This window comes from Gracilinanus agilis, chromosome 4, assembly GCF_016433145.1.
Source record: "Gracilinanus agilis isolate LMUSP501 chromosome 4, AgileGrace, whole genome shotgun sequence".
In the NCBI taxonomy this organism is placed as follows: Eukaryota; Metazoa; Chordata; class Mammalia; order Didelphimorphia; family Didelphidae; genus Gracilinanus; species Gracilinanus agilis.
Window position 1 is genome coordinate 9,328,796 of NC_058133.1, and position 18,008 is coordinate 9,346,803.

An 18,008-nucleotide genomic window follows, 5' to 3' on the forward strand; every position below is an offset into this window, starting at 1 on the left:
GAGAGAGAGAGAGAGAGAGAGAGAGAGAGAGAGAGAGAGAGAGAGAGAGAGAGAGAGAGAGCGAGCCAGGCTGGGTCATGTGATCCACTTGCCTGCTCCTTTAAAGCGTCCACAGCCCGTGGCAGAGCGAGCTAGCGAGGGAGCGAGCGAGCGAGCACAATCACGGCTCTCAGCACAGGGGAGCCCGACCCGGAGCCGGCTCGTGCGCTGAATCAGTGTCGCGGTCCGCCCTCCGTCCCTCCCCATCCCGTGGTCGCTTTAGTCCCCTGAAGTTTTGCAGCCGCCGAAGAGCCGGGGGGGCGGCGGCGGAGCGCCCAGAGGAGGGGGCGCGGAGAAGCCGAGCCAGCCAGCCGAGGAACGGGCAGGCGCCGGGTTGGGGGAGAGGCGACAACATGGCTGGGGCAATTATCGAGAACATGAGCACCAAGAAGCTGTGCATCGTCGGGGGGATTCTGCTCGTTTTCCAAGTCATCGCCTTCCTGGTGGGGGGCTTGATCGGTGAGTAGGAAGGCGCAAACTTTTCTGGCCTCCCTCCCCCCGCGTCCGTTCTCGGCGCCCCCGGGCTCTCCCCGCACCCCTGGGCTCCCGGGGGCCGCCCCGTGGCCGTGGCCCGTGGCCGGGCTCGGGCCCCGTGGCGGCGGCCGCCTCCTCCCTTCGGCGCGCCTTTGGCTCCCTGTTACAGTATCAGTGGCTCGCTTCTATGATCTAATTAGGCTGCCCATTGTGGCTAAGAAAGCCCGGCTCCGTGGGGCTCCGAGGGGCACACCGCAGCCCGGCGCCGGAGAGAAAGGCAGGGGAAGAAAAGTTTTGGCCTAGTTTCAGTATCTACTTGAAAGAAAGAGCCGGGAAGGGGGGGCGCCCGGAATCCCAAGCATGGCGACGGGGCTCGGCCGGGGAAGCGCTCGCCTCAAACTTGCCTGCTTTCTCTGCGGGCCCTTCCCTGCCCTCGCCCTGCGGGGACCCCCTTCCCGCGCCTCCCCCCTCCCGGAGGGAGCCGTAACCCGCTGGGTGAGGCAGCCCGAGCCGGCCCGAGAGGGGAGAGGGGGCTGATCGCGACCTGGGGCCGGCGGGGCCCTGGAGAGGTCCCAGCTGGGGGCCGAGGGGCAGAGCGGAGGGGGGCGGAGATGGCCCAAAGAGGGTGCACTTGCTCGCCCCCACCCCCGAAAGCAGCAAGGCTTTCCTTGCCTCCCAGCCGCAAAAGTAAGCCTGGCTCCGCTCTCCCCGAGCCGGGATTGGGGCTCTGGACCGGCCGGGGGCCGCTGACAGCACCCCCCACCCCCTCCCCCAGGCCCCCTTTGCCCGGTGGCCCGCAGGGGCCAGCCCGGACAGCTGCGCTGCGAGATCCTGTCTCCCCTCCGGCCCCAGCGCTGGGACTCCTGGAAGAGAAAGCAGGCTAGCTGTCCGGGCTTCCTTCCGGGTGCGGGCTGGGCCGGGCCTGGCCGTCCCCTCCCGGGCCGGGGGCGCCCCCCCCCTCGCGAGCCCCTCGCAGCCTGCGGGCATCCCGGGGCCTGAGTCCTCCCCAAACTTGGCAGCAGTCTGGGGCCGGGTGGGGCGCTGCTTCCCGCTTGTTTGCTGAAAGTTTGGGCAGCTGCGGGGCTCCGGGCGCCTCCTCGGAAGGGAAGCGCGGGGGAGGGGAGCGAGGGGAGGGGGAGCGGGATTGGAAACTCCCGGGTTCCCGGGCTCCTCGCTCTAAAGCTGAGAGGCACCTCCGAGGCCGTCCACTCCAAGTCCTGGCCTTTTGCAGACCTACTAACTGAGGCACAGGGCGGGGAGAGGATCTTTCTGCCCAAGAAGCACAAGCTTAAGAGGCAGGACTGGGATTCGAACCCAGGGCCTCGGACTCCAGAGGCAGTGCTTTCTCTTATCCTGCTGCCTCCCCAGACTCGGAAGGTCTCCGAGCCTCGCTGTGCCCTCTGGAACTGGCTAATTAGGAGTCTCTGGTCCCGCAAACCGCGGCTACTACCGAGCAAATTGTTTGAACAAAGGAGGGGAGGAGGGGGCTGGGGGACTGAACGCAGCCCCGCTGGCCAACGCTCGGCTTGTGCCCCTGGCCACATATCCCGTGCTCTCCACCCCACGGCAGGCTGCAGCTTCCCCCTCGGCCACAGACAAGGCTTCCCTCCTTCCCTCCTTCCACAGGCTCGGATTCTTCCAGGCAGGCAGGACCCAGGCTGCAGGCGCCGCCGCCGCCTGCAGCTTCCCTCCCTCCCTCCTTGCCTCCCTCTTGGAGGCCACTAGCCGTGATTATGCGCCGGTTACAATTACAAGCCTCTTGTCTCCCTTGATGAGCAGTTGCGCGGAGATGCCACCCGATCTTTGTGTGATTTCCGTGGCAGACCGTAATTAAAATTGCTTACACCTTGTGCGCCGGGAATTAAATTGCCCTATTATCCCTGTCTGACCTTCATCCTCTCCGAGGTTTCTGCCCAGGCAGGGGGAAGGGATTATACAGAGTTCTGGGGGGGGGGGTGCTTGGGGAGGGGGTGCAAAAAGCTGATCTCCTCGCCTCAAGGAGTCCATTATCAACTGTTGCGGGTTGGCTGGGGTGGGGGTGGGGACTCGAGAAGGGTGAGCGTTGCCCCCCTGCCACATACCAGGCTGAAGGTCAGAACGAGGGACCAGGCAGAGAGAGGAGACTGGGCGCCGCTGCTGTACAAAGCAAGAGAGGGAGAAAGCAGGTTAGCCTTGGCAACAGGAGAGCCGGGGCGCCGATGGGCCTCTCCCCCAGCAAGCTTTTCCCCCTTTCCCAGGCTGTTTTTTCATCTGGAACATTTCCTGGAGGCTGTGTTCTACTTGGAGGACCTGGTGTGAGCCTCCGATGAGAGCAGGCCTGGGAAACACTTTGTAAGCCTGGCGAGGCTTTTTAAAAATAGATGACAGAGAAATATTATGTATTTATGTATATAGCCAAGAGAGAGAGAAACCCAGACAGACTTTGAAGGTTTGCAGAGCACTTTCAATGTCTCCTCGGATCCTCAGGACGCCTCTTTCAGGCGGGTGCAATTCTTGCCTCCATTTTATAGAGGAAGGAGGCCGAGACGGAGAGATGTTAAGTGCCTTGTCCAGAGTGCCTATCTGAGGCTTTCAAGAACTCGAGCCCAAATCCAGATTCCAAGCCCCCTGCAAATGATGAGCTCCCGGGGCAGCCACCTAGCTGCCCCCTGGAGGGCTTCCTCTTATAAGAGGACTTTCCCATTTTTTTTTTTACCTCGGTTCCTTTTGCCTTCTTTTTCCTCCTTTATTGACACTTTTGAAATAGAGGCAGAATGACAGATCCCATAGAAAGCTGGCATAGAGCAAGGGAAGACCTGACTTCAAATGTTGCCTCTGAATACTGGCTGGCTGGGTAACCCTGGGTAAGTCCCTAAAACTTCTCTCTCAGTGCCCTGGGTAACCCCCAAGTATATAAAGTGTGAGCTGCATTAGGAAATGGAGTTTTCTCAATGAGGAGTTTCCGAAGTCAATGAAATCCCCCCAAATCCTTATTGCCATCTATTCTGAAAAGAAGGCAAATGTGTCAGAGGTCAAGGAGATAGCCTTGAACCCAGGAAGACCTAAGTTCAAGTTCTCCCTGTGACACGTATTGGCAGTCTGACCCTAGGCAAGTCATGTTTCTCCTCTCAGCTCTGGACAAACTGAGACTGAAGTTGCAGAGAAGAAGCCCACCTCTGGTGGAGGGAGGTCCTCATGCAGGGACTTCCCCAAGCTAAGGAAATCATGCGTCTGGCCCCTCCCCTCTTGAAATAGAGGAATCTGTTTTGTATTTCCTTTTTTGGATCTGTCGTTCTCCCCTTCTCCTTTGGGTTGTATGTGAGCTGGCTGAGGGCAGAGACGACTTCATTCTTTTGCCTTTGTATTCCCAATGCCTGCCCCATTATAGGTGGGAAAAGTGGTAGGCCATGGATGGCCTTGGACCTTGGCTATTTATTACTTGCGTGACCTTGGGCAAGTCCCTTAGTGCCTCTGGATCTATAAAATAAGGAGGTTGGGCTCAGGGCCTCCCTGGTCCCTTGCAGCCGTGGATCTCTGATGAGAATTGCCCAAATTCACATAGATAATAAGGAGCACATTTGAACCCAAGTCCTTTGACTTCACAGCCTATATTGTTTCCGCTGCAGGACTCACCTGGATATCAAGGGGCTGCTGGGAAAACTCAGCCCTGTCTTCTTTGGGCATGGGTCCGACTAAATGTCCAGTGAAGACCCCTCCGGGTTCACCCCAGTGGTCCCTGCCCAGTAGGCTGAAGTCCCAGAGTGGCCAGCCTCGAATAATCTGTGCCTTTTGGGGCACTCCCTAATGGGCAACCACCTCCGAAGGCTGCTGCTATACCCCAAGAGCTTCCCAGCTCCCTTGCCACCTCAGGAGATGGTGGATGGTCCCTTCCACCTCGGGAACCCTGAGCATCATCATTAAGTTGCCTGACCCCCATCTTGAACCTGTTTACAATTTTAGCCTGTGCTTCTGGCCTTTGGGCATTTCCAGGCATTCAGGAGGCCTGTGGGGGGAGAAGAGAAACAAACCTCAAGCCGCCAGGCTCGGCCCTCCTGTGGGCATCGTTTCCCCCCACTACCATCTCGAATTCTCTTTGAAGTCGGTGGGATTCCTGTACGTGATAGGGGAGAGATACACACGGGCACAACAGGGGGGTGTAATGAGACAGGATTGGGGGCGGTGTGGGGCTCCCGAGAGCCTCGGAATGCTGCAGGGCGCGCACTTCCTTCTGAAATAGCTCCGAAGATGTGAATCCCATCCTGCCTTATGAGCTGGCCCTTTGGCCTCTGCCCCCCGGAAGACTCTGCTGGAAGTGGGCATCGGAAGGGCCTTCTATGGGTTGGAACCTTCCTGTCTCTGCGTGACCCTAGACAAGTCTCTTCACTTCTGAGACTCTGTTTCCTTTTCTGTAAAACGAACCCGGTAATAATAGTTACTATTCTATGTAATAGAAATCAGCGTGCACTGATTTTGATATCAAGTGAAATAATGTCACTTAAGGTGCTTTACAGTAGATCAGTGCCAGTTACGAAAGGAAGAGGAACTTGAAAGACAAAGCCAAGGGACCCTGGTGTAGACGGAGAGAAATGCACCGCGCTGGAAATGGGGACACACCGACGCTGGTTCCCAACTCTACCCCTCGCTGCAGGTGGGACCCAGAGCAGCTCATTTCTCTGGACCTCCGAGGAGCTCCAAGGTCCTTTCCTGTCTGCAGTCCCTTCCGTGAGTCTTACACAAATGGTCACTTGTGCAATTTGTCTTAGACCTAAGCCAGTCTCCTCTGGCTTCTAATGGGTGCCTCCTACTTCTTCTTCTTCTTTTTTTTTTTTTTTAAACCCTTGTACTTTCGGTGTATTGTCTCATAGGTGGAAGATTGGTAAGGGTCGGCCATGGGGGTCAAGTGACTTGCCCAGGGTCACACAGCTGGGAAGTGGCTGAGGCCGGGTTTGAACCCGGGACCTCCCGTCTCTAGGCCTGACTCTCACTCCACTGAGCTACCCAGCTGCCCCGCCTCCTACTTCTAACGGAGGGTTTTCTGAATGAGTTTCTTTCTCTTATCCATATCCATCTTTTTTTTTTTTTTTGAAGACAATTTAATTGTATCCCTTTTATCTCAGCGGTTAAGAATCTTCTTTCCTCTCATAGTTCTGACATCGATATATGAATGTCCCGGCTTTGGGGGCTCTGGCAGGTGAGCTCTCAATTCAGCTTGATAATCAGCGATTAATTGCCTGCTACATGCCAGGCCCTGCGCTAAGTGCTGGGGATACAAAAAGAGACAAAAGACAGTCCCTGCCCCCGAGGAACTTACAGTCGAATGGAGGAGACGCCGCGCCCACAAATCTATGCCAAGGGAATGATCAGGTCTCCCCCTCCATGCCATGCTGCAAGAAGCGTCCAGTACTGCCCCTGCCTTTCTAGCTCTGCTTAATGTGTTGTTTTCTCCACTGGAATTTAGGGGCTGTGAGGGCAGGGGCTGTTTCCTTTGCTCTCACATTCCCAGGACTTCCCAGGTTGTTGTTCGGTCCTCCTGTTTGAATCTTCATGACCTCATTGGAGTTTTCTTGGCAGAGATCCTCGAGTGGTTTGTCTTTTCTTTCTTTAGCTCATTTAACAGATAAAGAAACTGAGGCAAGCAGAGTTAGGTCTCTCAGCTAGTAAGTATCCGAGGCTGGATTTGAACTTAGATCTTTTCGATCTTGATCCAGGCCCACCAAACCATGTAGTTGCCACTAGTCGCCGCTGTTCCTGCCACAGAAGACGTTGAATCCTTGCTTGTTGATTTATAGCAACTCTGAGAATAAAACTACCTTTCCCTCTTGGGGACATTGGCTAGATGGACTTCTAAGGTCTCTCCTAGCTCAAAATCTGACTGGCCCCATGACCCTTTGCTTGAGATGGAATTCTATATTTGGCAATGGCCACCATGCAGCGGCCTTCACTGACACAGCCTACCGGCTCCTGAAAACAGTTGGATAAGGTCGATCGGCCAGCTACTGCCCGCATTGCTGAGTGGCACTCATTGAAGCCCCCAGAGAAGGCAGGATCACACAGTTAGAAGTGGAGGAAAGCGAGGGTTGGCACCTCTGACTCTCGGTCACGGAACTCTCGTCCCATGGTGCCTCCTGTGCCTAGAGACGATCCAGGAAGACACACCCCATGCAGAAGAGATGCTGGGAAAAGAGCCGTCTCCCTCGATTTCTGAGCCTCTGTGTCCTCGGCCCCAACAAACCAAACCTTAAAAGACTCGGAGGCTCCGGACGAGCCCCCGGGCCTCTGGCTGTCCCACAGAAGCCTCCATGCTTGGGGATGTCCCACAAACGGTGTATGGACCCGCCCAGTCAGTGAACATGCATTTCTTAAGTGATTTGAGTTTAAACCTGCACTAAGACTTTTGAGACACTCTGCGTGTGATGACTTGAGGAGGAAGAGGCTGAATAGCCGGGAAATGGGTACTCGTGGGCGGTCAGTGTCTGAGCAGCATCCCGCGGCTTCACCAGGCTGCTGCGGGCGCCCATGACCCACACAGACGTGAAGGACCCTCGGACTAGGGGAGCGTTTGTGATATTTAAGACCTTTGAGCCCTACTCTGGGCTACTCACTGGTTCCGCACCTTGGGCCAGGTCTGGGAGGCTTCCTAGTCTGAATTTGCTCCTCTACCAGATAGGCAGAATGCATTTCCTGCCTGCTCTCTGGAGGATGATGGGGAAGATCCAATGAGAGCCTGTATGTGAAAATGCTTGGGAAAGTGCCATTAGAAGTCGGCTGTTTAATTAATGAAATCTGCAGCTGGGTAAGAGGAAGAGTCAAAAGGGGAGGACTCTGGGGCTGCCACTGACAAGTGTAGCCCAAGCGCAAAGTCCCACAGCCAAACACTGCTGCTAACAGACTTCTGGGCCTCAGATTCTCCCCTTAAAAAAAATAATGGAGAAATGGGACCACAGGTTTCCAGAAGCCGTAGCGTTATTGACTTTTAGAGTGAAACTTAGAGCCCTGAAGAAATACCTGCATCAACCACTTCATTAAAACAAATAAAAAATAGAGGCAGCTGGGTGGCTCACTGAATGAGAGCCAGGCCTAGAGATGTTTGAAAGTCTTGGGTTCAAATCAGGTCTCTGGCAGTTCCTAGGCTGTGTAACCCTGGGCAATTCACTTAACCCCCATTGCCTAGCCCTTACCAAGAATCAGTTGATTCTAAGATGGAAATGAAGGGTTTAAAAAAGAATATGTTGATGACTCCTGTTTTTATATCGCCAGATTTTATATATATTCTCTTTCTCATTTTCTCTTTCTCTCTTTCCCTCCCTCTTTCCCTCTTTCTCCCTTCCTTTTCTAATTTTTCTTCCTTAAAATCCTTACTTTCTGCTTTAGAATTGATACCAGGTGGGGCAGCTGGGTAGCTCAGTGGAGTGAGAGTCAGGCCTAGAGACAGGAGGTCCTAGGTTCAAACCCGGCCTCAGCCACTTCCCAGCTGTGTGACCCTGGGCAAGTCACTTGACCCCCATTGCCCACCCTTACCAATCTTCCACCTATGAGACAATACACCGAAGTACAAGGGTTTAAAAAAAAAAAAAAAGAATTGATACCAGGTATCAGTTCTTGGTAAGGAATAGAAAGTGACTTTCCCAGGGTCACACAGCAAGGAGATGAGAGTTGAGCTCTGACTTCCCATCTCCAGGCCTGCCTCTGTATCCACTGAGCCACCTACTTGTTCCCTCATCTTGAATTTCTAATTATATTCATTCCGATAGTCCCCAGGAACATAGATTTTATTTTTTTCATCTTTCAATGTTTTATTTTTTCCTTTTTACGCATAAAAGAATTTTAAACATTAGTTTTCTAGGGGCACCTAGGTGGCTCAGTGGATTGAAAGTCAGGCCTAGAGAGGGGAGGTCCTGGGTTCAAATTTGGCCTCAGATCACTATACAGTGTTGATTCCAGGACAGAAGGTAAGGGTTTAAAAACAAACAAAAAACATTAGTTTTCTAAAATGTTGAACTTCAAATTCTCTCCTTCTTTCCTTCTTCTCTCCCCTCCCTGAGGTGGTAAATAAAGATACAAATTATACAAATGATATCATGTAAAATATACTACTATATTGGCTAAGCTATGGAAGAAGACACATTAAAGCAAATAAAGTGGAAAATGATGTACTTTGATCTGCATTCAGACCTCATCAGTTCTTTCTCTAGAGAGGGATGGCATCTTTCATCATAATTCCTTTGAGATTGTCTTGGATCATGGTATTGCTGAGAAGAGCTAAGCCATTTATTGCCGATCATGGCACAATATTTCTCTTACCATATACAATGTTCTCCTGGTTCTGCTCACTTCACTTTGTATCAGTTCATATAAGTCTTCCCATGTTTTTTTCTGCAATCGACCTGCTCATCATTCTTAGGGAACAACAGTTTTCTATTTTAATCACATGCCACAATTTGTTCAACTCTTGGCCAGCTGATAGGCATCCCCTCAGTGTCCAATTCTTTGCTACTACAAAAAGAGCTACTATGAATATTTTCGAACAATGTCTTTTCTCCCCTCCTGCCTTTTTTTTTTTTTTAAATCTCTTTGGGATACAGACCCAGCAGTGATTTTTCTCCCACCTATCTAGAGGGAAGAGAGTTTCATGGGATCATAGATTTAGATGCTAAAGGGGAGTTCAGAAGTTGACCAGTCCGGTGGCTTCATTCTATATCCCAGGGCAGTTCATTGCCATCCTTACCCCAAATCACTGAGCGTAAGGTGGCAGAGCCACGGGGTCCTTGGCAGGGTTAGGGTTGTGCTCTTCCTGGCACGACATGATGCCCTTTCTGAACATTTTTCCTGGGCCAAACTGACTTGTTAGAATTCCACTTTATAGATGGGGCTTCTGAGGTTTGGAGAAGTTTGACAACAATACAACTATTAAGCACCTACTGTGTGCAGAGGGAAGGAGAAGAGGCAAACATTTGTTATCTATTACATATCTACTATATATCTGGCACTGGGCTAAATGCTTTACAAAAGTATCTCCTTTGGTTGTATAGAGTGCCCAGTGGACACCCACACAAAGATGGAAGACCCTTGGACTACCCCAAGCCCAGTGGATGGAGGGAGAACAAGGATTTCAGTTGGGCAGAGTTATAGGCACTCAGGAACAAGTTACTCATCAAGCGGAGCCTCAGTCTTCCACACACACATACACAATTTATTTATTGTCACAGTTTGTGGCCTGAGGGTTTTGATGAAATTCATTCCTTGAAGAGAACTGTCAGGACTTGAAACCAGGTCTCCAGACTCCCAGTCTGTCCAGTACTCTCAGCTCTGCGCACACTGCCTGGACCTGGGGCTCTTCATTGGCATTTTGCTTTTAAAGATCACTTATATCCCCTGCTTTGGGTAGTAGGTGCCATATTGTATAGAACACCAGGCCTGGAGTCAGAAAGATCCAAGTTCAAATCTGGCCACAGATACTTACCAGCTGTGTGACCCTGGGCAAGTCAAGTCACTTAATCCTTGTTTGCCTCAGTTTCCTCACCTGTAAAATGAGCTGAAGGAGGAAATGGCCAACTGTTCGTGTATCTTTGCCAGGAAAACCCCAAATGAGGTCATGAACAGTCAGACAGGAGTAAAAACAACTTCACCTCCTTCACCTTAGTCAAGTAAACATTTCCCCCAGAGCTCTGAGCTACAGTCTGCCTAAGGACTCTCTTAAGTGATGAATGCCAGTGTCTGTCTGTCCTAGTTTTTAAGGACGTGCAGAGAGGACGGAAGTCTATCAAGTGTGCCCCATGATTCCCCTCCCCACCCATCAATGGCAAACTTGGCATGACAATGGAAAGGGAATGTCCCCTTCTCTTTACCATTTGGGAAATTTAGATCTTGGACTGGGGAAGTGGGGATGGGGTGGAGGAAGCTGATTTGCTCTGAAGCAAACCTCCACAACTCTGAAATCACAGCCTTGAATTCCAGCCTCCGTTTTGTGCATTTCTGCTGAGATTTCTTGGCTTCAGTTCTCCTGGGTGAGAAAAGCGGGTCAGAGTTCCCTCTTTTGGGAGAACCCATCTTTCCGTTTGCATAGATGAACCATTTACACACTCTTAGCCTCTGTTTCTTCATCTGTAAAATGGGCCTGGGATATTTGCAGGAAGTGCTGGAAGGGGCCTTAGAAGCCATCAAATCAACCCCTACATTTTACAGATGAGGAAACTGAGGCCCAACAATGTGAATTGACTTATTGAAGGTCTCATGGATGGAGCCAGAGTTTGAACTCTTTGTCTCTGAGCTCAAATCCTACCTCTTTCACTTATTGCAAGTTACTTAAGGAAAGTCCCTTCAACTTCTTGGCCTCAATTCCCTCATCTATAAAATAAGGAGGATGGAGTCAACTGATCTCTGAAGTTCCTCCCAATTATCAGGTTCTATTCTTGTCTATATTCCTCCCTATGCCTCAGTTTCTTCATCTGTAAAACAAAAGGGTTGGATCAGATGATCCGGAGTCTCTTACAATTTGAAATCTATGTTTCGATTACTTTTCTGGGTCTTAGTTTATTGATCTGCACGATAAAGAAGTTGGACCAACTGGCTTCTGAGGGGCCTTCCAGCTTGACATCTCGGCTCCTGAAGGATCTGTGCTTTCAAGATGGCATCTGCAGGAGAGGACAAAGTCTCGAGGGTCCGTCTCACAGGAACCGACTCTCTTGGGTGTGGATTGTTTTCTAGCCAAGTTTTGTGGTCCGTATCCATGCCCATTCGTGTGGTCTTTCCCTGGTCGTGCTCGCCAAAAAAGGCCAGGAGCTTTTCTCTTTCCTTTTTTTAATTGTATTTTCGCATTTTGTGCATGAAAAAACCATCGATTCAGAGAAGCGAAACTCTTCTCTTATTACCCAGCTCGTAAGGGTCAGAACCAGAGTCTGAACTCGGGGGGTCTTGACAGCAAATATGGCTTCTACACTATCACTACCTCCAATCATCCAGAGAGATGAAGCGATTGGCCCAGAGGACAGCTGGACTGGAACTCAGAGCCACTGAGTCCAAATTCAGTGTGTTCTCCACCACGTTCTGTCAGTTCTCAGCCGCCACCTTCTTGTCCGATACCTCCCTGCCGCACGGCGCATGGGAGACCCTTAGCCGAGCCCCTCCTGTTTCTCTTTTGCTCAGTGTGGGGCTGAATTTCAAATACACGGAATTCTAACTCGCCTGGGGGGCGCCTTTGGTCAGGCAGGTATTTCTGCGGCCCCTGCCCAGTTTGGGACTCCAGGGGGATTCCAGAAGCCCATAAATCAATTTGTTTTCTTTTGGAGATCGCAACTTCCCCTACGAAGGAGAGAGCGTTCCTTGGCTGCCTCAGACGTGGCCATTTTCTCTTTTGTGGTATTTGAACAACAGTCGATCGGCCTGTGATTTCATTGGTCCGAGGAACTCAGGATGAGAGCTTGCTCTGTAACTTGGACTCTTACTAGGTTTCCTGGGGCATCCAAGGGGAAGCAGTTGGCACAGGGTCATCCAGCTGGCATGGGTCCGAGACCGGACTTGAACTCAGGCCAACTCTCTACCCTTCCTTGTCTCCTTTCTGAGAAATACCTAAGGTGGCCTTCAGAGCGGCTTTTCAGACTCCATTGTTTTGTTTTGGGTCTTTTCCCACAATGCTCTGAGGAGGGAAAAAATGAGCTTGGATTTTCTGATGAAAAAAATTGAAGGATGATAACATGATCCGAGCTCCGCCTTAGCCTCTGGGCTTCAGGGAGGACCGGCCAGCCTTCCATTTGGGGCTGGATTGCCATTTTTCAAGGACGTTTTCTTTGTATTTCTCTTGTTCCCATGAAAGCCAAGACAGTCTCCTAGAAAGGAATGGAGGCTACATTTGACTTTGAAGTTTTCAGAAGGCGGCCCGAGACCGAGTTCAAGAACCGAGAGAGCCCTCCGCCCCCTTCTCTGGGAGGCTGAGCCCAGGGCTTTAGGGAACACTTTCTGGAGGCCCCCCGGGGGGTGGTCACTATAGTAATAACCCCAGTGAGAATCATGGCAATAGCTGACTCTTAGATCCCCCTTTAACATTCACGAAGGGCTTTGCCCAAATCATTCCACCTCCTTTGATCCTGGGGCCCGAGCTCTGAGTTCAGGGTCTTCATTTGGCCTGTTTTACAGCCACGTTTCGGGGGCCACAATGATATCCTCCATGTGGGTCTTGGAGAAGGCGCACCGTTTCCTCGATCATACTCTTTCTTGGGTCACAGAGCTTGGGAGGACTGAAGGAGCGATCAGAAGCCAGGCCTGCCTTCCCGTGTGCAGGGGCAGCTCTCTAGCCACGGCCCCGCGTTGCCTCTCCTGGATGCGGACAGCCGGCCTTTGGTTTCCCAGGCTTTGAAAGGAGAAAAGGGTCTCCGAGATCAGCTCATCCAACACCCTCTTTTTTACTCAGGAAGAAACTGAGGCCTGAGCGATTTAGGGCCCAATTTCACCTAAACTCCTTATTTTGCAGATGAGGAAAACGAGGCCCAGTTCATCAAGCGGCGGGGTGGCTAGAGATGGGAGGTCCTGAGTTCAAATTTGACCCCAGACACTTCCTAGCTGGTGGGCAAGTCACCCCCATGGCCTAGCCCTGACCGCTCTTCTGCCTTAGAGCCAATACACAGGACTGAATCCACAGTAGAAGGAAGAATTTAAGAAAAGAAAAAGGGAAAAAGAGAAAATGTCCCCATTTATTGAGTGCCTGTCCTGGGTGAAGGGCTGGGAATACAAGGGAGCTCCCAGGCTCATGGGGGAGGCGACGGTGCCAGCAGATATACATGAAGGAAGCTCTAGAGAAGAAAAAGGGGAAATCATGAACAGAGGCATTAAGAGGGGTCTGGAAGGCTTCCCGTAGGAGGGGGCTTTGAGTTGAGACGCTCTAATTTAGTCAGAAACGTGTCCGTGTTTGTGTGTGTGTCTATGTCGCTATTTAGATGTCTGCCCATGTGCAGACTTTGGCGGAATTAGATAGAGAACGTTCGGCCTTGAAACTCATATTGGTAAGGATTCTAAGACAAAGGTCGGGCTGAAAAAAGGAGCTCACGTTGTACACAGCCTGGTTTGAGCCTTCGGACGAGCCCGGGGGCCGGTGCCAGGATTCTCTCTGTTTGACAAAAAGGGAAACTGCTTGGCACAGTGCCGGGCACCCAGGAGGCGATTAATAAATGTTTGAGTGATCGATGGAGGCAGACAGAGGCTAAGTGACCTGTCCAGGGTCCCACGGAGAGTAAGACGGGATTCGAACTTGGGGCTCTCTGCAGCGTCTCTGCAGAGCTTCCCCGTCTTTCTCAGAGTCCCTCCTTCCATCATTTCTTACTGAGTGGCTGCGGTGGGCGCACCCCAGTTTGTCGAGCTCCTCCTCAGTCGGGGGCGCTCGATCTCAGTCCTTCCTGCTACAAAGGAAGCCTTCATGTCTTTGAGTGACACTGAGGCGCCCGAGCGGAGCTCCCGAGGCCGAGGGATGCTGCCCGAGCGACATCTCTGCGTGCCAGGCGGACGTCTCGCCGCGGCTCCGGCCAGCGTGGCTGCTCGAAGCTTCTCCATCATCCGGGGCCCCCGGGAGGGAGCTCTCGTTGGGGCCGCCCCGTCTCGGTGGTTCTGGTCACCATCCCGCATGTCTGGGGGAAAGATCACGGCAAGCAGGGATGCTCTGCCTTCCCGGTGCCTCGTCTGGGGAAGGCGCTTTGGCGGAGCTCATCGATAGAGGCAGCGCTGGAAGTTACCAGGAGGGGCCCCGACTTGGCCACGGTTACCCAGAGGGGGGCTTCCCGTTCTTGGTAGCTCTGACTCCGATGGCCTCCTGGGACGGATCAGAGGCCACAGGTCGCAGGATAATAGCCGACTGGAAGAGCGTCTGGTCTGCCCCCATCATTGGGCAACTGAGGGACCAAAGCCCGGAGGCTTGGCTTGGCCTGATTGTGGAACGGCAGTCTGGGATTCGCATCCCATCTCAGATGCTTAGTAGCTTTGGGACTCCTCTGCCTCAGTTTCCTTTTCCTTAAAACGAGGGAGGCTGGACTCATGGCTTCCAAGATTCCTTCCCAGCCCAAAATCTGTGATGTTAAGAGGGAAGGGATTTACTGAGTGCGTTTGGCGTGCGCAGCTCCAGGCTAAGCTCCTGACAAACATCGCCCTGATTTCTGAGAGGGCTCCGAAGCCTATTGGTAAGAGTGGGAGGGGGCCGAGCGCACTAAACCAAAGCTGAACGAGTCTAATTCCTGTGTGCTCCACTTTTGCACCCACGTACGTCTCCCCAGGCAACCCCCCCCCTAGTTGTTCCAGGCTCCCCCCGCCCCCGGCAGCCCTCACATATGGATTTCTGTCGTCTCGGAGAGTTCATTTTGCACTCCGGCGGAGAATGCCAGGCGGCTTCCCCCTCTGTGCAAGGATTCCTGCAGCCCTCACGAGGTCTTGGCAGGCGGGGAGAGGCCCGGGGAGCTGATGGAAAAAACCCAAGACACGGAAGGGTTGTGTCTGTGCAGCTCCAGGCCCCCTCGATTCTTCTGCGAACGGTGGGGGACGGTGCCAGGAATCCAAGTTCCCAGCAGCCTTCCCTGCCCGAGTGACCCGGGGAGGAGAGAGGTGCTGAGGTCCCAGGCTGACCGGAGGCAGGCTCGAGCCATCCTTTGATGGAAGGGTCCATCTGAAAGGACCCCTGACTAGGTCACGGAAAGGGGGAGCCCGGCGCCATCCCTCCCCAATAAGCCTCCGAGGGAACCCGATGGAGGCTTGGGGGTTCCAGATCCCTCCCCTCCATGCTTTGGGGGGAATTGACTGGCCCTTCCGGTTTGAGGGCTCAGTGCGCCAGCGCAGCTCCTGGTAAAAAGCTCTCCCAACGCGGCGGACAGCTTCCGAGCCGCCATTTACGGGCTTGGAGACATGTCGGGGACCCTGAGAGGTCAAGAGCCCTGCTTTGGGTCACCCTGGAACCCAGGACCCTGCAGTACCTACCGGAGTGCTCTATACTCCTGCTAACCCCGGAGAGTCCCCAGGGTGCTTTTCAGATGGTTCCTGTAAAGCTGGGGGGAATTTTAGAAACCACCGAAGCCTGCAGGTCTTTGTTCCCTGGCCGAGGTCCCGATTGGCGCCGTAATGATGGTCACGGGCATTTGATTCTCACTCTTCGAGATTCCGCTCATGGAAAACCCGTCCCCTAATTGTTGCCTCCCCCCGGAAAGCAGGGCTGTGGATTCCCACTTCAGAGCATTCATTCTTCGGCCAAGCTGGACCCACCAAGCTGTCCTTGTCGACAGTTTCCCTTGGAAACCAGAAGCCCCGTGGGGTGAGTCTCACGTGGATGACACCGAAAAGGGGCCACCAGTTGGCTGCAAGAATCGCCTCAGTTTCCTCATCTGGACAAGGAGGGCGGGTGGCTGAAATGGCCGCTGAGGCCCCTCTCACTCGAACTTCCTGAGAACCTTCTAAGGAAACCAAGGCCCTGAGCAGCTCGTTAAAGTTTGCAACTGCTCTCCTCCCCCCAGGATGAATGCTGTGAGCCAGAGTAGAGAACGACCCCTGCTGCCTCCTGGGGCCCAGGGACCTCGTCCAGGGCGTCCTGGCTCCAAAGTCGAGGGGCTTGGGAGTCGGGAGGCTTTCTGTCGCCTCCTGAAATACCAGCTTGCAGGCGGGAGGAAGCAGTCTCCATGCCCGGGGGAGAGCCTCCACGCTGACCGTGGCCCTGTTCGTCCAGCGCTCTCCCACGAGCCTCAGGAGTCGGTGTCTTTTTTATGGTTCGAGCCAGCCCAGCCTGGGGATTTCTTCGGGTTGGTCCACTTCCTCTGGTGATGCCAGAGAAGCCAGCTGAGAGCAGGGAGAATAATTAATCATGAGTGGAGCAGACTTAGACTATTCCAAGATGGCAGCCCCCAGTCACGAAGATCAAGAAGAGCGAAGAATCCGGCTCTGGTGACCTGGGTGTGAATCTGCCTCTTCACTCCTGGGTGACCCAGGCCAAGTCATTTGACCTCTCTCTGCCTTAGTTTCCTCATGTATAGAATTAAGGAAACTGAGGCACAAGGAGACTAGATGACCCAACTCGATATCACACGTCGACTCATCCAGTCCCCTGCAACTTCCATTTTCTCAGCCCTCCTTTCTGATCCTACGGGCTCTTCAAACTCTCTGCACCTCACTTCTTTTCCTCAGCTGCCCTCTCCCCTTAGAACTGCCCTCAGCATTTGGGCTATTTTCACCCTGGAATATCGCCTCACCTTGGGGAAGCCCCAGGGACTTCTGTTTTGAGGAAGGGCCCAGCCCCCATCTGTCATTCCCTTCCCAGCTCTGTGGCTGAGTCTTTGGACCTTGACTCCAATCTCCCCTCCATTCCCACCTCCTAACTCTCTTAGCTTCTTTTCGTGGGCTTTTGCCATCTTTTCCCTTTAGAATGTGGGCTCTCTTCAGGCACGGCTGAGCCTCCTTTCTGCTCTTATATATATGCCTTGGGTTTAGCGTATGGTATGTCTGTCACACAGGGGGCATTTGGTAAATGTTTATTGAGCTGCCTTGTTTGACAAGTGGGGAAACTGAGGCTCCGCATTCATGACCTGGTGAGGGTCATGGAGCCAAGCTCACCAGCCACAGGCTCACTTTGGGCCTGTCAGGGATATTCCCTTCTTTCAGAGGCTACAACAAAAAGCCTGAAAAGAAAAAAGAAAAAGCAGATCTCCCACGGAAGGCCATGAATTCTAGAGGCACAGAATCACCCTGCCTTTAGGTTTGCTAGCTGTGAGACCTCAGGAAAAGCATCTCCCTGAGCCTCAGTTTCCTTTTCTGTAAAATGGGGCAGGGCAAGGTGGACTAGATTATCTCTGAGAGCCCTTCTGAGACCTCAATGATCCTTTGAGGAAATGGGAATATTATCATCCCCTTTTATTAATGAAAGAGTGGAAGCTCCTGGCTCTCAGCAGTACAGGATGGGATCATGTTGCTCATGGGGCGGTTTTGGGTGAAAAGCCCAGAGTGGGCTCAGGATCCTGATCACACAAGATTTGGCCACTAGACGGGACTGTCACGGAGCTAGCAGGGACCTTGGAGGCCATCAGGCTTGGCTGTCTCATTGTAGAGATGAGCAAAGAGCAGCAACGACTGCTAAGGGGAGGGACAAGTCCAGGGTCACCTGGGGAGGAGTGGAATGTGCCATGGAAGGCTGCCTCCATCTTGCCTTATAACTGGTAGAAAACACAAAGAAAGTGGTCATTGGTGTCATCATATTCATTATGACATTCCTGAAGTTCTTAAAACTATATTAATGCTTCTATATCTTAGGTTAATGATACCTCTACCCTCCCACAACCCTCTTGTGTACTTAATTCCTCTGGATTTTGTGATCTCTGGTGGAGGGACACAATCACACACATTGAGCTGATTCTGTGTGGCTTCCAAAATGTACCATAGAGGATTCCTGCCTGGCTCTGAGGATGTGGTGCCTTTCCTTACACTCAGGGAATATTGGGATTGAAAATGGCTCTTCTCTTTCATTCCTTATTTCTTTTTTCTTCCTATCCCCCCTTCCCTTCCTTCCTTCC

At 52.6% G+C, this 18,008-nt stretch overlaps 1 protein-coding gene across 1 annotated transcript in view; it reads left to right on the forward strand.

Annotated features, from left to right (window-relative positions):
• Positions 1–149: 149 nt before the first annotated feature.
• WLS (Wnt ligand secretion mediator) overlaps positions 150–18,008 on the forward strand; it is a 114,027-nt gene continuing 96,168 nt past the window's right edge. Inside the window, exon 1 of the mRNA XM_044674759.1 lies at positions 150–498. Within this exon, the coding sequence (XP_044530694.1) occupies positions 393–498 (106 nt within the window). The 5' untranslated portion in view covers positions 150–392. The remainder of the gene's footprint in view (positions 499–18,008) is intronic.